Raw genomic sequence first — 14,702 nt, 5'->3', positions numbered from 1 at the left:
CTGGAACTGGAAGCTACATCAGTAATATTAGACAGTGAAAACCTGATTTACACTAGAGCCAAAGACCTACCGAGGCTTCCTTCTTCTGTGCCTTTTATTCCGGCCCAAGACTCCTATGCATTTCACAAGGGATGCAGCAGAGTGAGCTACAGGGGAGGCAATAATGAGGAAAACTGTCTAACCGTGATTAACACAACATCCGCAGGGCTTCGCTGGTGGCGCAGTGGTTGAGAGTCCGCCTGCCGATGCAGGGGACACGGGTTCGTGCCCCGGTCCGGGAAGATCCCACATACCGCGGAGCGGCTAGGCCCGTGAGCCATGGCCGCTGAGCCTGCGCGTCCGGAGCCTGTGCTCCGCAACGGGAGAGGCCACAGCAGTGAGAGGCCCGCGTACCGCAAAAAAAATAATAATAATAATAAAATAAATAAATAAAACAACATACACATATTGGTCTCTGGAGTGAAGGACGTTAAAATAAATTCTGACCCTCTCCTGGAGTTACTATTTGGGCAAGTTTACAAAACCACATAGAGTTACCATCAGCAAGTCAAGTTTTCAGTACACACAATCCAATGACTGAGTCTTATTCTGGCTACTAGAGGTACAGGATAGGTCCAAGCAGCACAAGCTTTGAAACCATCATCCAAGTTTTCAAACAAGAATGAATAAGAAAACAACTGCTGCTAATACAACATACAAACATTAACATATGCCCAACAAACAGTATTTTACATCATTAGCTTATTTGCCAAAAGCCTGTTCCCTGGTAAATAATAGTTACTGTTATACCTAAACTAGTTATACATGTCAAAACTTGCGCCTCAAAGAGAACATTCTATAGCATTTCAAGAATAAAAACCTGCTTTATTTGGCACGCAACAGTGAAGAGCTCTTGCAACATTTGAAGAGGTAGTCAAACAGAGCAGTTCAGTGCAAGAGACCACAAAATCTGATCACCAACCAAACCAGAGTTAATCTCTCAGTTCCTTTAGTTTAGAAGACAATATATTAACTCACTCTTTCTGCTTGTTGACTTTTGAATCCCTTTATTTGTGTATTGGAAGAACAAGTACCTCGGTGGGAACTCTACGCCCAGTTTATTTATCAAGTTTACTCTGGGCAAGTATCGATCATGCTTTTGTGAAAGAGTTAAGTTCTTAAATTAAAAACCCCTCTTCACACAGCATGGCTGCATTTTCCCTTAATAACAAGGTTCGATGGACCCACCACGGTCCAGCTGCTGCTCTGTCTCCTCGACGTGAGGCGTTAACTATTGTCCAACCCGAAGATGAGAAGGTCAAAGAGTGGAGTGTGAACCCGAGGAACTCGCTAGAATCCTTCAAGAGTCGCAGTGTCACCCTCACCTTGACTCTGGGCGGTTTGTGGGAACCAACTCCTTTCTTGCCGCCGCTCTCTGGCTGGAGTTTCCCAGGGTCACGGACCTTACCCACCGGGGCCCTCCACCCACGGCCGGGCTCCTGCAGGGGAGCGGCTGTTCCCCGGCTGACTTCGGGGGCAAAGGTAGGGGGCCCTCCGTGCTTCCGGACCAGCTCCCGAAGGCCGGAGCCCACCCGAGCCTCAGGAAAGACGCCGCCCCGACAGAAGGCGCGAGACTCGGGATCCGAGCCAGCGACCAGCCGGGCGCCGCCGCTAGCCCCACGTGGCCTCACCTGCCGCTCCCCGGAAACCCGGGCGCCGCCCCGCCCTCCCCGCGTGCTCGAAGTCCGGGTCCCGGGCCCCACACAGCAATGGCGCAGCCGGAAACTGGCCCCTCGACTTCCTCAGGCCGGATCCAGGCAAGGGCCGGCCTGTGGGCGGGTCGGGAGAGCCGCGGCTTCCGCCTTCCTGCTTCCGGCCTGGAGGCTAGTTGGGAGTTGGGGGTACGAACCCACGGTCTCGGGTGCGCTGTAGGGGAGGCCGGTGGTGGCCGCAGCCGCAGTTTTGCCCCCGTGCCCGGCGGAGGCGGCCACGGCGCCGACGGCCCAAGGTGTGGCGGGGACGACCTCTGATTCCCGGGGGCCGCCCGTTGTGCGAGCTCCGCCGGGCCCGCGCTCGCCGAGGTGGAGGGTCTGGGGAGCGTGGCCCCAGGGGCGGGCGGCCGGGTGCGGTGAGGAAGGAAGGGTGAGCGAGGAAAACACAAGGAAGGAGGGGAAGTGCGGATGGCTGTGAGGTGCCATCAGCTGCAGCTTTAGGCGCCGCGCGGGTCTGGCCCGGAGATCAAGCCCGGCCGATCCTTCTCGGAAGGAAGAAAATATTCCTTGGAGTGTGGGAGGCGCGTGCGCTTGGGGTCCGAAATTGAGGTGCATGGGAGGTTTGTGTCCTGTGGACGGTAACTCCTTTCTCTGTGTTAATGGCTGAAACTCGGCCATAATCGGGTCCTTCACTTCCGCTTTACTCTTTATTGCAAAGTTCTTTTGCTCATCTCTGAATCTTGCATTAGTTAATTCATTACTGGGTTGGAGAAGCTGAAGAAACAGATGGATATCCGTAGAGCCTGGGCTCGACTGTGTGGGTGGGAGCCTACGAATGGGGTGGGGAGGCTAGGATATTTAACGATATCTTAGGTACTTTAATGTGTCTTCAGTTGAAAATATGAAGAAGTTGAGATAGGATGTAATTAAAACCAGTCATGGTAGTTTTATGTAGGTGATGGGATTGTGGGTGATATATATTTTGTTTTGCTTATCTGGGTTTTCTATAAAGAACACAAACTGTATAATAGGGAGACAAAAAAAAACCTTTTAAGAGTAAAGCGGTGTTTGATTTTGCGATTGTATACTTAACCCTATAAACAAATAATTGACTTTTTTAGTATAAAAAGTTCAAGATCTGGGAATGGATATGCTGTAACATATCAGTGAGCTAACTTATTTTATATGTTGGTGAACTTCGTAAATAATTTTATTTTTGAAGTAATTTAGTAAAATATTTGATCTCCAGTAACTAGGATTTTCTTACAGGGCATTTACCATTGTGTAATTATTTCTTTATTAAAATTAGAAAAAAATAGATATTAAATGTATTTAATGTGCCAGGCGATTTTACATGTCATTTATAGGTTGCATATAGAGAATTTACCATTTAAAATTGTATTATAATTATTCCTTAAAGTTGACTTTTAACGTTTTTCTTTTATCTATTCTTTTCAACCCAACCAGTATATAGAATTTAAGCATTCTCTCAGAAGTGTATGGTAGAGCTAAAGAAGACAGCCAACCAAGGGTCATCTGAAATTGTGATTGGCTAATAATCCCAGGACAAAGTTAGAGATCACTACTCAAAGCATAAGGTAGATGATTTTTTAAATCCCAGCTGAAATTTTAAGTGACTGTATATACACCCATTCCTCCCCAGGTATTCTGATTCTCCACTTTGAATAGAGATCAACACAAACATGAAGGTTGAAAAGCCTCTGGGGCAAAATAGAAAATGTCACTCAAATCCACAACATCCTCATTTGCCAGATGGCCCTCCCTTACCAACTCAAAACGGAACAAAACGCATGGCACCTGTAATGGTTAATTTTCTCATCTATTAAAGTTGTTCTCATTTACTAATTATGTCCTCAAATAGGAGTCCTCAAAGCTGAAAGAGGGCATAAAATAGCATGTCACCTTTTGCTTATAGAACTCTTTGCATATGAATGGATATTATGGTTCCCTTACCCTCTCTTTTCATTCCTGGAAACAGCCATCCATTACCTCCCTTTCTCCAGGCATTTCACATATTCTGTGGCTTTCAAATAGCAAATTTGATGATTGTACTTTTGTTAATTAGCACTTAATAGAACTAAGGCTATGTAAAAAAATGACATAATGGGATTCAGCTGTTTCCTGGAATGAGCACATAAAACTCAAAATTCTTTGAAAACTCTGCTGCTAAATAAAATTTGTCTTGAATATAGGAGGCATATGAGAATGCCTAGTCCTTATGACAGATTCCACATGGTTTTTCCTTTTATCTTCTATAGCTTCACATCTTTTAAGTGTCACTCTTCTGTTTGTCCTAGGTGAATTATTTTTTCTTACAAGAAACATTAGTCCTTATTAAAATAGTACTAATTAGTACTTTTTAAAAACAACCAACCAAACTATTGAGTGATAATGGAATTCTGAGTTAACTGAATTGTATGGGGTACCTTTTTCAAAATTTGATTAACCACATAGGCTTTTCTCTTGTCTCTCCCCCCACCCCCTGCTTTCCTAAGGCCTCTACAAAGATGTTTGATATAAAGGCTTGGGCTGAGTATGTTGTGGAATGGGCTGCAAAGGACCCATATGGCTTCCTTACAACAGTTATTCTGGCCCTAACTCCATTGTTTCTAGCAAGTGCTGTACTGTCTTGGAAATTGGCCAAGATGATCGAGGCCAGGGAAAAGGAGCAAAAGAAGAAACAAAAACGTCAGGAAAATATTGCAAAAGCTAAACGACTAAAAAAGGATTGAAGGAATGAACAGGCTCTGCAACCAGAGGAAAATCATCTGGAAAATTATGCAGCTTTGGAAGGACCCATTAAGGTTTCTTTTCAGATCTTGTGACAGTATTATTTAGTAAATGAAGTCTGAGCATGTGGAAGAATCATGTTAGTTCTCACCTGTACTATAGCAACTTTTAGGCTTCGGTGTAGAAGTCTGTTGACAGTTACTGTAAATTGGCATTTATTATGCTACAGATTCTTTATAACTGACTTAGTCATTTGCCTTTTTGCAGCATATGTACTACAGTGAAAACATCCTGTGGAGAAAAATGGCTTTAGATTATGGACTCTATTCAAATAATGGCTTAAAATGGGGTCCTGTTCTGGACAAAGGAGATTAAGAATGTAAAAATCAGAATTGTCCTGAGGTGAAAAGCATGCTTTGGCTTAAAAGAGATACAGTGTGTTAATCACATCTTTTATCATTATTACTTATTTCTTGAAATAGAATCATTTCTGGCTTCCTCAAAGCAAAGTATTATTCAACGAGTACTTCTATTTTCTGTATTTTTCTCATTTTAGCTTTTGAGATACTGGTAATTACCAGACATTCTGCATTTTTAAAAATCTAATTTTATAAAGAATTCTCTTATTATCTTGACCATGTAGAATACCACTTACTGGATATAACAATTTTTGTACTTATGAACACTGCCATTTTCTTAGAGATGACTTGAGTAGATCAACACTATGATTTAAAGCTTGGAGTAAAAATGCCAAACCTTGTAGTACCTTGGAACCAGTTCATTCTCACTTGTGCTATAAGTAGAAATGTGAAGTAGTTAAAATGTCTTATCAAATAATTTGCTGATTATATAATACCACTTTTGTTTTTCATTCCATTCTTTAATTCATGTGGTAGTGATGTCCTTTACTTTTTTGATCAAACAGGTTCATGGTGAAAATTAAAATTCAAATCTCTTTTAAGGAACTTTGAAAGAGTAACAGTTAAGTCATATTTCATAAATGGTAAAGAAAGGCTTAACAGTTGGAAAAAGTTTGTTTAGCATAGTATTAGTTGGGTGAAAAAGGTGTAAATCATGTCAAAATTAGAATGTGTTATAGTTAGAAATAAAGGGCTGAAGGATATTTCCTTCAGTTAAGTAGTATAACTGGAACTTTTTACTCTTTAACATGGCTTTTAGAAATGCATGGTTAATAATTTTGTTGTCAGTAATTAATAGCTTATTAATGTTTTCCTCACCCCTGATAATGAATCTTAAATTACAAAAAAATTGTCTAAAAGCTTTAACTTAAAAATGAAACTAGATATTGAAATAAATTTGATACATTTTTATAAAGAGGTCCTGGGCTTTGTTTTTTTTTGTGGGGGGAGGAGTAATAATTCAAGTTAAATATGTTATAGAAGTTAGACTTTTCAGAGGGTTACAAATTTCATTTATAGATAAGCATGCAGTTGACCCCTGAACACCACGCTGGGCTTTGTTTTTTTTTGTGGGGTTAGGAGCATGAGTCCTCCCTTGCAGTCGAAAATCCCTGTATAATTTATAGTGGACCCTCCCTATACATTGTTCCTTCCTATATGCAGGTCCTCCATATCTGCAGTTCCGAGGTCCCTCTGTAGCCACAGTTCTTCATCCGTGGATTCAACCAACCCTGGATCATGTAGTATTGTAGTATTGACCACTAAAAACATCTGTGTATAAGTGGCCCCACACAGTTCGAACCCATGTTGTTCAAGGGTCAACTGTACTTGTAAAAGTTGAGAGCAATGTTTCTCAAATATGAGAACCTAAGGACCTCTGAGAATGTTTATGGACTGGTTGAACAATACTTATTACTGTTATTTTAGGTTGTCAGTTCCTACTTGGTGCCAGTGTGATCAACACATTGCAGCTCCAAGCACTGAAATAATTCAGTGTTTAATTACAAATTAGTTATTCAGGTGATCTAGGATAATGCTTTTTATATTGTCATTGAAATTTAAACAAAACTTACAGTTATCCACTAAAGCTATGGTTTCATTGCTCATTGTGACAATTTAAAGGTATTTAACTAAAATAGGTTTTTCTATAGTCCCTGTTAGTCTTAATACAATTTTGTATTTGTTTGGCATAGGCCATTTATTGTTTCTTCAGCTTTTCCCAAAATTTATGGAGCCTTTTTATACATTTGAGATCAACAAGGTTTTATAATATGTGTCTATATGTTTGTGTGTGTTGGGGGGTGGTATAAATTAGAGACTATAGAGCTACCTCGATTTAAAATGGATTACATCCTGATAAACCCATTGCAAGCTGAAAATAATTTACTGAATAATGTACTGAAAGTGAAAAACAGAATGGTTGTGTGGGTATCGGTTGTTAACTTGTGATTGCATGGCTGACTGGGAGCTGTGGCTCCCTGCCACTGCCCAGCATCACAAGTGTCCTACTGCACACTGCTAGCCCGAGAAAAGATTAAAACTCAAACAACATTTCTGTTGAATGTGAATGTGTATCGTAAAGTTGAAAAATTAAGTTGGGGACTGTGTATTATGAGTTTTGAGAGTCTTCAGAAAAATCAATCTTTTATTGTAACATACTGTTATGGTTACAAGAATCCCATTTACTGTTACCCAGAATAACTCTTTTAAAAACTGCCTACATATTATGTTGTTTCTGAAGTTCTTAGAACTAATATAATCAATTATGGCTGGTTTTGAAGGAAAAACAAGCTGCCTATAACAAACATTTTACCACCAAAAAGTTTGTGCATCAGAATTTGATCCATAGCGTCCACGTGGTAAACTTCAGCATGGTGTTACTGTATCAGATGTGCAAGGGGATTTTAAACCTATTTCCTGAAATTACAGTGAGCAAACTTGAAATAAGTTCGGATGCTGTAAGCTAGAAACCCAATGTTGAGATCCACTATTAAGTAACAGCTCGTCACCCATTGTTAGGGGCACTTTATACCTCATCTGGTTTTAAGTTAGAGGAAGTCTGATACCTATTTAGGGATGATTGCTTTCAGGTTTGCAACTGATTATAGGATCACTCTGATTTACTTCATATCTGTAACATATAAGGACAAATTCTGTATTTCTCAAACATTAAAGGGGATTCCGTGTTCAAATACCAAAAGTTTGGGAAACACAAGATAAGACAATTCATTTCTTCATGATTTCTTGGAGTCTTTTAACCTTCTTTGACTATCATAGACTCTTTTCTTTTCCCCCAAAGAACACAAATAGTTTGAGAAAGCCTAGTCTAAATGAATTCAGGTTACATTTTAGATAGTGTGGTTAATGAGACAGCATTAAAAAAGTCAGTATGATGGTATTGGGTCAAGGCTGATGAAATTAGGAAGTAAATGAGAGCCAGAAATCAGTAAAAATGGAATGCAAAAGGATAACATAATGGGGAAAAATTATTTCCTCCATTTTTTTTGATTTTTAACTTCAGATATCCAAGGCATAGCTAATAGGCTAGATTTATATGGTTAAACCCAAAAGGCAACGCATGTATACCTGAGCAGTTTGTATAATAAGGCCTTTGGGGGAAAAAATGCTATATGCATGTATAGCAGAGGCACAGGAAGTCAGGAAGGATTTATCTGAGAGAACTTAAGGTATGTATGACACTTTAATTATTATTATTATTTTAAATTAATTATTTTTGGCTGTGTTGGGTCTTCGTTGCTGTGCGTGGGATCTCTAGTTTGTGAGTGGGGGCTACTCTTGGTTGCGGTGTGCGGGCTTCTCATTGTTGTGGCTTCTCTTGTTGCGGAGCACGGGCTCTAGCCTCGCAGGCTTCAGTAGGTGTGGCACGTGGGCTCAGTAGTTGTGGCACGTGAGCTCTAGGGCTTAGGCTCAGTACTTGTGCGTGGGTTTAGTTGCTCTGCAGCCTGTGGGATCTTCCCAGACCAGGGCTCGAACCCATGTCCCTTGCATTGGCAGGCAGATTTTTAACCACTGCGCCACCAGGGAAGCCCCAATTTAATTATTTTAAAATGAACATTTTAACTTTTGAAATTTAAAAATCTGCATGGGTTTTGGAGTCTGTCTTGAAAAGATGAAGAAAAACATTTTCATTAAAAAAAAAACTTATAAATTCCCCAAATATAACTTTAAAATATGAAATATGGTGGACAAGTGAATATTTTATGTGAAACTCTGATTCTGCTTTGCATGTGTCTGGCTTAAAAGCCACATATAAACACAAGATTGTTTAGAAAGGCAATCTTAATTAGGCCAAGATTATAGTTCAGTTTTTATGTAGGACTAAATCTTCTCAGAACTCTGTTCTGATACCACCTAACAGTGTAAACCAGTCATCCTAAAAATGTTAGTCTTGAGGAAAGGAGTGTGGATGGATTACTACAAAGTTTATTCTCAAAATCACTTTGAAAGTTCATACTTTACTAATAATGGGTGGGCCAGTATCACCTTCTTATGTAACGTAACTGTTGGCTAAGATTTTCTTTTATGTGAAACAGGTATTTTAAAATGAAAACCATAAAAATTAAAATTAATGTAAATTCTGTCATACATTAAGATATTTATAAACAGCCTACACAACAAACTTTTGTAAAATATGTATATAGAATACAGTTAATAAGCTGATAGGAATTTGGTAGTAGACACATTCTATTCTAGCATGTTAGAATTTACAGTTTTTCCTGTAACCTGGGGTTCAAGAACATCTTACTTTACAGTCAATTATACAACAAATTTTATCTCTTTTTATATTGCCTAATAGCTAGTTCCTTTTTTGCCTCTTTGGTAAAATGTAATACTACTTTGGAATAATGTAAAGAGACAGAATGATTAACTTGATATTAACAGGGCTGCTGGAACATTAATATTACCACCTAGGGGCTTTTTTTTTTTGTCATTTCATGAGTGTTATGGTGATTACATTTGATTACTTGTTTCAGTATAACATTTTATAAAGTTGTATTTTTCTGTAGTTTATTTCTTAAGCAATTAAAATTTTTACCTTCTAATATTAAGTAAAAATCTCAGTCCATATTTATTGAGTAGTTGCTACAATGTCAAACACTGTTAGAAGACCTCTATATTAGAATTAGAACTCTGTTAGCAACAAAAACTTGGTTGTGCACTTCAGAAAATGTATGACACTTTTATATATAATCTGTTTTAATGTTGTCATCTGTCTATAATTTTCTCCAATATAGAAATCACTGTAATCTCCACTATCAGTGGAATCACGTTCTGAGAACTCTGCCCTATTTTCTATTTCTTCAAAGTAATTTTTAATCTCACAGAACTGCAATTACTGTACCATTTCTCTGTTTACCATCTTTTCAGACTTTTGTGATAGATTGTCTACTTCCATTGGTCCTAATTCTTCTTTAAAACTCCAACCTCAATTCCACCATAAAATAGCTTTTGTCCCATCTACTATATCATAGGGTGTTTTTCATTTATCAAATAAATTTTCTTGGCCTCCACGTGTTTTTATCCTGGCCTCCATGTGTTTTATCCAAGTTCATGTTTTTGATTAGTTCTTTAGAATCTTACAGAGTGCCTCTACAGAAATAGCAGTCTTCTCCTTTTATATTTGATCATTTAGGACAGTTCAATATTTACCCTTATCATTTTCTACCAAGATATATTTTGGGTGGTTTCTAAATGATTGTAAGGATCTAAAATGTACTGAGCATTTACAGCTACAAGATACTTCTCAAGGGAGCAACTCAAAGAGGAAAAAAACTAAGCAAATTTATAAACAGAATGAAGACTAAATCAAGTGAAGGATTTAAGTCTAAAAGAAGTTAGGTTCCTATAGTTCATAAACTCACACTTCTTATGCATAGTAAAAACAAGTTCTTAAGTTTACTGGAATAGAGAACTATTGTACAGTCAGAAAATACGAAGTAACTTTTTACTTTTACTTGTTAAAATAGTCACATACATATATAAATGAAATGATTTTACCACAGTGCATTCATTGATTGTGGCTCTTGCCATCTTGTGGCATCCAGGATCCTGGCTGAAAGGTTTTACCAGTGCTGGTGGGAGCCACCGAGGATTCTTCTTTTCCAAAGTACGGAGCAGAGGCATGCCCTTTAATCTGAGTTTGAACTGGTGGAGCCAAGTGTTCCTTGCTGCTCTCTTCTCTGAGGAGTTTTTCTTTTTCATAAAAGTCTTTGGTTTTAATTTCTTCTTTATGTTTTTCATTCTTCATTATTTCCTGCATGCATATATAAATGGAAGAAATCATTAAATTCCTAGTTAGAAGAAAACTCAAACTACAGGTTTTATAAAAATAAAATAGCTAAAAAAAATTAAGTACATATATACATGATACTTGCCTTGCATTTAAATAATATATAGATATGTACAGGGTAAGTCTGAAAAAGCTATCTGATTATATAGCTTTATATAAAGCCATATAATGATAGAGTGATGTTATTTTGAATTAAACAGCTATCTCCTTGTATACTATAATAAAAAGATGAGAGGGATAATGAAATAGAAATACTTACTACCCAGTAAGTGAAACAAACCACTTAACATGAAATATTACACAAAAGCATAAAAGTCACTCTTACCAAAGATTTTCTAAATGTAACAGCTATTTACTGCCTCAAAAACTAATCAGTGATTTGTACTTTCTATTGAAGATGAAGTGAAGGTGAGAGGGCCTCAGAAGGATGCTCCTGCCAGTCTCTTCTCTGTGGGACTTAAAGCATGGTTAGCGCCAGGACCAAGTCCCATCTATTTCCCTTTCGCCTCTGGAGTGGTATGGCAGTGAAGAGGAGGACAGAAACGGAATCAGAGTTCAGCAAGCCTTAGACACCAGTTCCAGAGAGGCACTTTGCTATTGGAAATGCTTCCTCAAATCAGTGCAAGCAATTTGTGCAATGCAGTTTTGTCACTCAGATGTGCTATTCTATTTGTAAGGATCTATACCCCGAACAACAATGAACCTATTACTGTATTTCATTGAATACAAGACCATCAAATTTAAGATGCATCACTGTTATAGGTACCACTAAAAAAGGCAAACTCCTTCACACATCCTGATTTCAGAGATGTTAAAATTTGAAGATATGCATCTTAAAAACAGATGAATAGTAATTACGTCTTTTACCTTTATTGATTCCTTCTTCCTCTTCTATCTTAATTATTTCTAAATGGGTGGATTTTTTTTTTTTTTTTGGCTGCGCCTCACAGCTTGCGGGACCTTAGCTCCCCCACCAAGGACTGAATGGGCGCCCTCGGCATTGAAAGGGCAGAGTCCTAACCACTGGACTGCCGGGGAATTCCCTGAGTGAAATTTTTAAATGTTCTTTTCGCTTATCTGTATTTTCTGATTTTTCTTTAAGAATATATTTGTTGGGCTTCCCTGGTGGCACAGTGGTTGTGAGTCCGCCTGCCGATGCAGGGGACACGGATTCGTGCCCCAGTCCGGGAGGATCCCACATGCCACAGAGCGGCTGGGCCCATGAGCCATGGCCGCTGGGCCTGCGAGTCTGGAGCCTGTGCTCCGCAGTGGGAGAGGCCACAGCAGTGAGAGGCCCACGTACTGCAAAAAAAAAAAAAAAAAAAAGAATATATTTGTTATTTATAATATGAATGTTAACATAACTAATATCTGACAACATTGACAAAAACAAATTCTCCCAAGTTATTTTAAAATTTCAACATTTAAAAAATTGACACATCTGGGACTCCCCTGGTGGCACAGTGGTTAAGAATCCACCTGCCAATGCAGGGGACACGAGTTCAAGCCCTGGTCCAGGAAGATCCCACATGCCGCAGAGCAACTAAGCCCGCCTGCCACAACTACTGAGCCTACACTCTAGAGCCCGCGTGCCACAACTACTGAAGGCTGCGCGCCTAGAGCCCGTGCTCCGCAACAAGAGAAGCCACCGCAATGAGAAGCCCACACGCCACAACGAAGAGTAGCCCCCGCTCGCCGCAACTAGAGAAAGCCCGAGCGCAGCAGCGAAGACCCAATGCAGCCAAAATTAAATAAATTTATTTAAAACAATGGTTCCTTTAAAAAAAAATGACACATCTGGTTATTTAAATATATGATGCAATCTTTCTGTTTCTAACATGAATTTCAAGCAATAATAGTTCTCCAAAAAGGTAAACCCTGATATTTAAAATCACATTTAAAATAATGGTCTATACTTACAGGAAAAGATTTGAGGAGATTGTAGTGTTATAGACTTTTAGACACAAAGAAGGGCCCATCTAATGAAACCTCTCCTAAAGCAAACGTGAGGGAAGGCATATTTATAAATATTCTTGTAATTTCTATAACAGATCAATTCCCTATGAGTAATTTAATAACCACAGTAACTATGAGTTTAGGGACAGCTGCTATGAGTGAGGGTGAGAGTCTGGCTTTGCCTTTCATATACTCTGTAGAATTCTCAGGTGGGGTGACCATATGTCACAAAAGAAACCCCTCAATATGATACTGGAAATAATGGAAGTAGGTGGAAATATTTTTCAGTCTGAGGCCATCTCATCTTCACTTCATCTCCAGACTCTTCAAGACCCTCTATGAACTGGTGTGTCAGCCCGGAGGCTCTTTCTCCTGAGCAGAATGAAAGGTTCACGAGGGTTGAACTTGCACTAGTAGCCCACCACAGGGAGCAAGACACTACTGAGAAGCTGGTATAAAGCTTGCTTGGCTTGGTATAAGAGCATCAGTCACATTGCCTTTAGGGATTTCAGCTCTACTGTTGCAATCTTACAGCTGGTGCAAGCCTATGCCTTCTGCATGAAAGGAAACTGAGGGCAGAGAGCTGTTCTTCCTTTATTCCTGCCTTCATATAATTTCTCTTTACTCATCATTACTCTGCCAAGTAGTTTCTTTCTTATAAGAGCTATTTAGGCCAATAAAAAGTCAATCTGAATATGTTAATTATTTTAATATGAAGATTAAAGATTTCAGAGTTGAAAAACATGGAGACTATAGTTTTTCCTAGAAAAGAATTTGTCTTTTTTTTTTTTTTAAACTAATGGTTACCAGACCCCTGCCAACAGCTTCCAGAAAAATTACACAGAACATAAATCATTTGTGAAAGGAAATCTAGTTTTGTAAATATTTGGAATAGATAAAATGAAAGTAGTTAGGTGGAAAAAATAGGAATTTGTAGACTAAAAGAGAAACAGAAGTAATTCTGTAACAAAGCCTATTTCATAGCAGAAATTACTATAAAGCAAGGATTTTTCCCTTACATTATTTCCTTGGAAACATCACGTTAAGTCTCAATATGTATATCAATAAAAACATTGTTTGTTTCAGCATTTTAGGGATAAACCAAGGGTAAGTAGGTCTTCACATAAATGTTTGTATGTTTAAAGCAAATATTTATCCTTTTGCATACCACTTTTCACCCTGTCAGTATTCTTTCACATTAAAAAAAAATAGTTGTATGGATTTTATCACTTGCATTATACCATGACTTACGTAATGTCTACCCCTATTTTTGTTTCCAATATATCACTTTTTCATAAAAAAAAACAGAACTCTGATGACTATCCACATACATAGTTCTTTGACCCAAACACATAGTTGCAATCCCAAATCTACCTTTTACTCTCTGTGACACCAAGAAAGTCAGTTAACTTTGTTCAGTCTCAGTTTCTTTATCTGAAAATGGGAATACAGTGACTATGTATACATAAAATTTACATCTCAAATACTCATATGCATACTGTTCACACTGTTAGACCTTCTGAAAGTTTGCAGTTAAAAACATGGGCTTTGAAGCAAGACAAATTGCATATAAATCTCAGTTTTGCCATTTACTAGCTGTGACCCTGTTAATGTTGCTTAACCTCTCTGTGTCTCAGTTTCCTTGTGTGAAATGGAGATTACAGTACTGCCTTCTTCTATGGGCTGTTGTAAAGACTGGGAAAGAATTGGCTATTGGGCAGTAATAGTACAACAGAAGATGTTACAGGTGGATTTTTAAATAGTGATTGTTTATTCTATTCCATTAAAAATAAACACACCAAACTTATATCTGTCCCTCTTTCTCATCTCAGGGTAGAAATGTAGTCTCAATACTTATGTCTTTAAGTACTTAAAAATTTAACCCACTAATTTGTGACATACATTGAATAACTATTTGTTGTGAACATTTTGTAAATAGCAGGATCCCTACATCAATTGCTATCCTTATGAAGAATGAACAAAATTCATAATTTTGCCAGGATGAAAAAATCTCCAATTTAATGTGCTACAGTCTCCAACAAAGGCAGCAACCACTACCACTGGATTGAGAAC

At 38.5% G+C, this 14,702-nt stretch overlaps 3 protein-coding genes across 7 annotated transcripts in view; 2 read left to right on the top strand and 1 right to left on the bottom strand.

Annotated features, from left to right (window-relative positions):
* NDUFAF2 (NADH:ubiquinone oxidoreductase complex assembly factor 2) overlaps nucleotides 1-14,702 on the bottom strand; it is a 342,196-nt gene that overhangs the window by 148,769 nt on the left and 178,725 nt on the right. The window contains exon 4 of one of the 2 annotated variants that reach the window (XM_073802142.1): nucleotides 1,365-10,637. In XM_073802142.1, the coding sequence (XP_073658243.1) occupies nucleotides 10,392-10,637 (246 nt within the window). In that variant the 3' untranslated portion in view covers nucleotides 1,365-10,391. Of the gene's footprint in view, nucleotides 1-1,364; nucleotides 10,638-14,702 lie in introns of those variants that run through there. The other variant, XM_073802139.1, reaches the window with a different exon arrangement.
* Nucleotides 893-4,440, top strand: LOC101323500 (uncharacterized). Of its 4 annotated transcripts, none has more exons than XM_033852892.2 (3): nucleotides 893-1,880; nucleotides 3,159-3,289; nucleotides 4,326-4,440. In XM_033852892.2, the coding sequence occupies exons 1-2, from the start codon at nucleotides 1,186-1,188 to the stop codon at nucleotides 3,163-3,165; spliced, it is 702 nt and encodes a 233-aa protein (XP_033708783.1). In that variant the 5' UTR covers nucleotides 893-1,185; the 3' UTR covers nucleotides 3,166-3,289; nucleotides 4,326-4,440. The 4 variants fall into 4 exon arrangements, with proteins under 4 accessions (XP_033708783.1, XP_073658245.1, XP_073658247.1 ...); XM_073802144.1 differs by having other exon boundaries at nucleotides 893-1,987; XM_073802146.1 differs by having other exon boundaries at nucleotides 893-2,060.
* On the top strand, nucleotides 4,220-7,445 carry SMIM15 (small integral membrane protein 15). Its single transcript, XM_073802147.1, has one exon. It carries the CDS (start codon nucleotides 4,220-4,222, stop codon nucleotides 4,442-4,444), a length of 225 nt encoding a protein of 74 aa, XP_073658248.1. The 3' UTR covers nucleotides 4,445-7,445.

The sequence above is a fragment of the Tursiops truncatus genome, chromosome 3 (genome assembly GCF_011762595.2).
Source record: "Tursiops truncatus isolate mTurTru1 chromosome 3, mTurTru1.mat.Y, whole genome shotgun sequence".
Lineage (NCBI taxonomy): Eukaryota > Metazoa > Chordata > Mammalia > Artiodactyla > Delphinidae > Tursiops > Tursiops truncatus.
Note: the sequence above shows the minus strand (reverse complement) of the source record. Positions and strands in the feature narration are given on the sequence as shown.

Coding starts and splice junctions, on each gene's coding strand:
- SMIM15 (XM_073802147.1), top strand. CDS start 4,220: ATGTTTGATATAAAGGCTTGGGCTGAGTATGTTGTGGAATGGGCTGCA.
- LOC101323500 (XM_073802144.1), top strand. CDS start 1,186: ATGGCTGCATTTTCCCTTAATAACAAGGTTCGATGGACCCACCACGGT.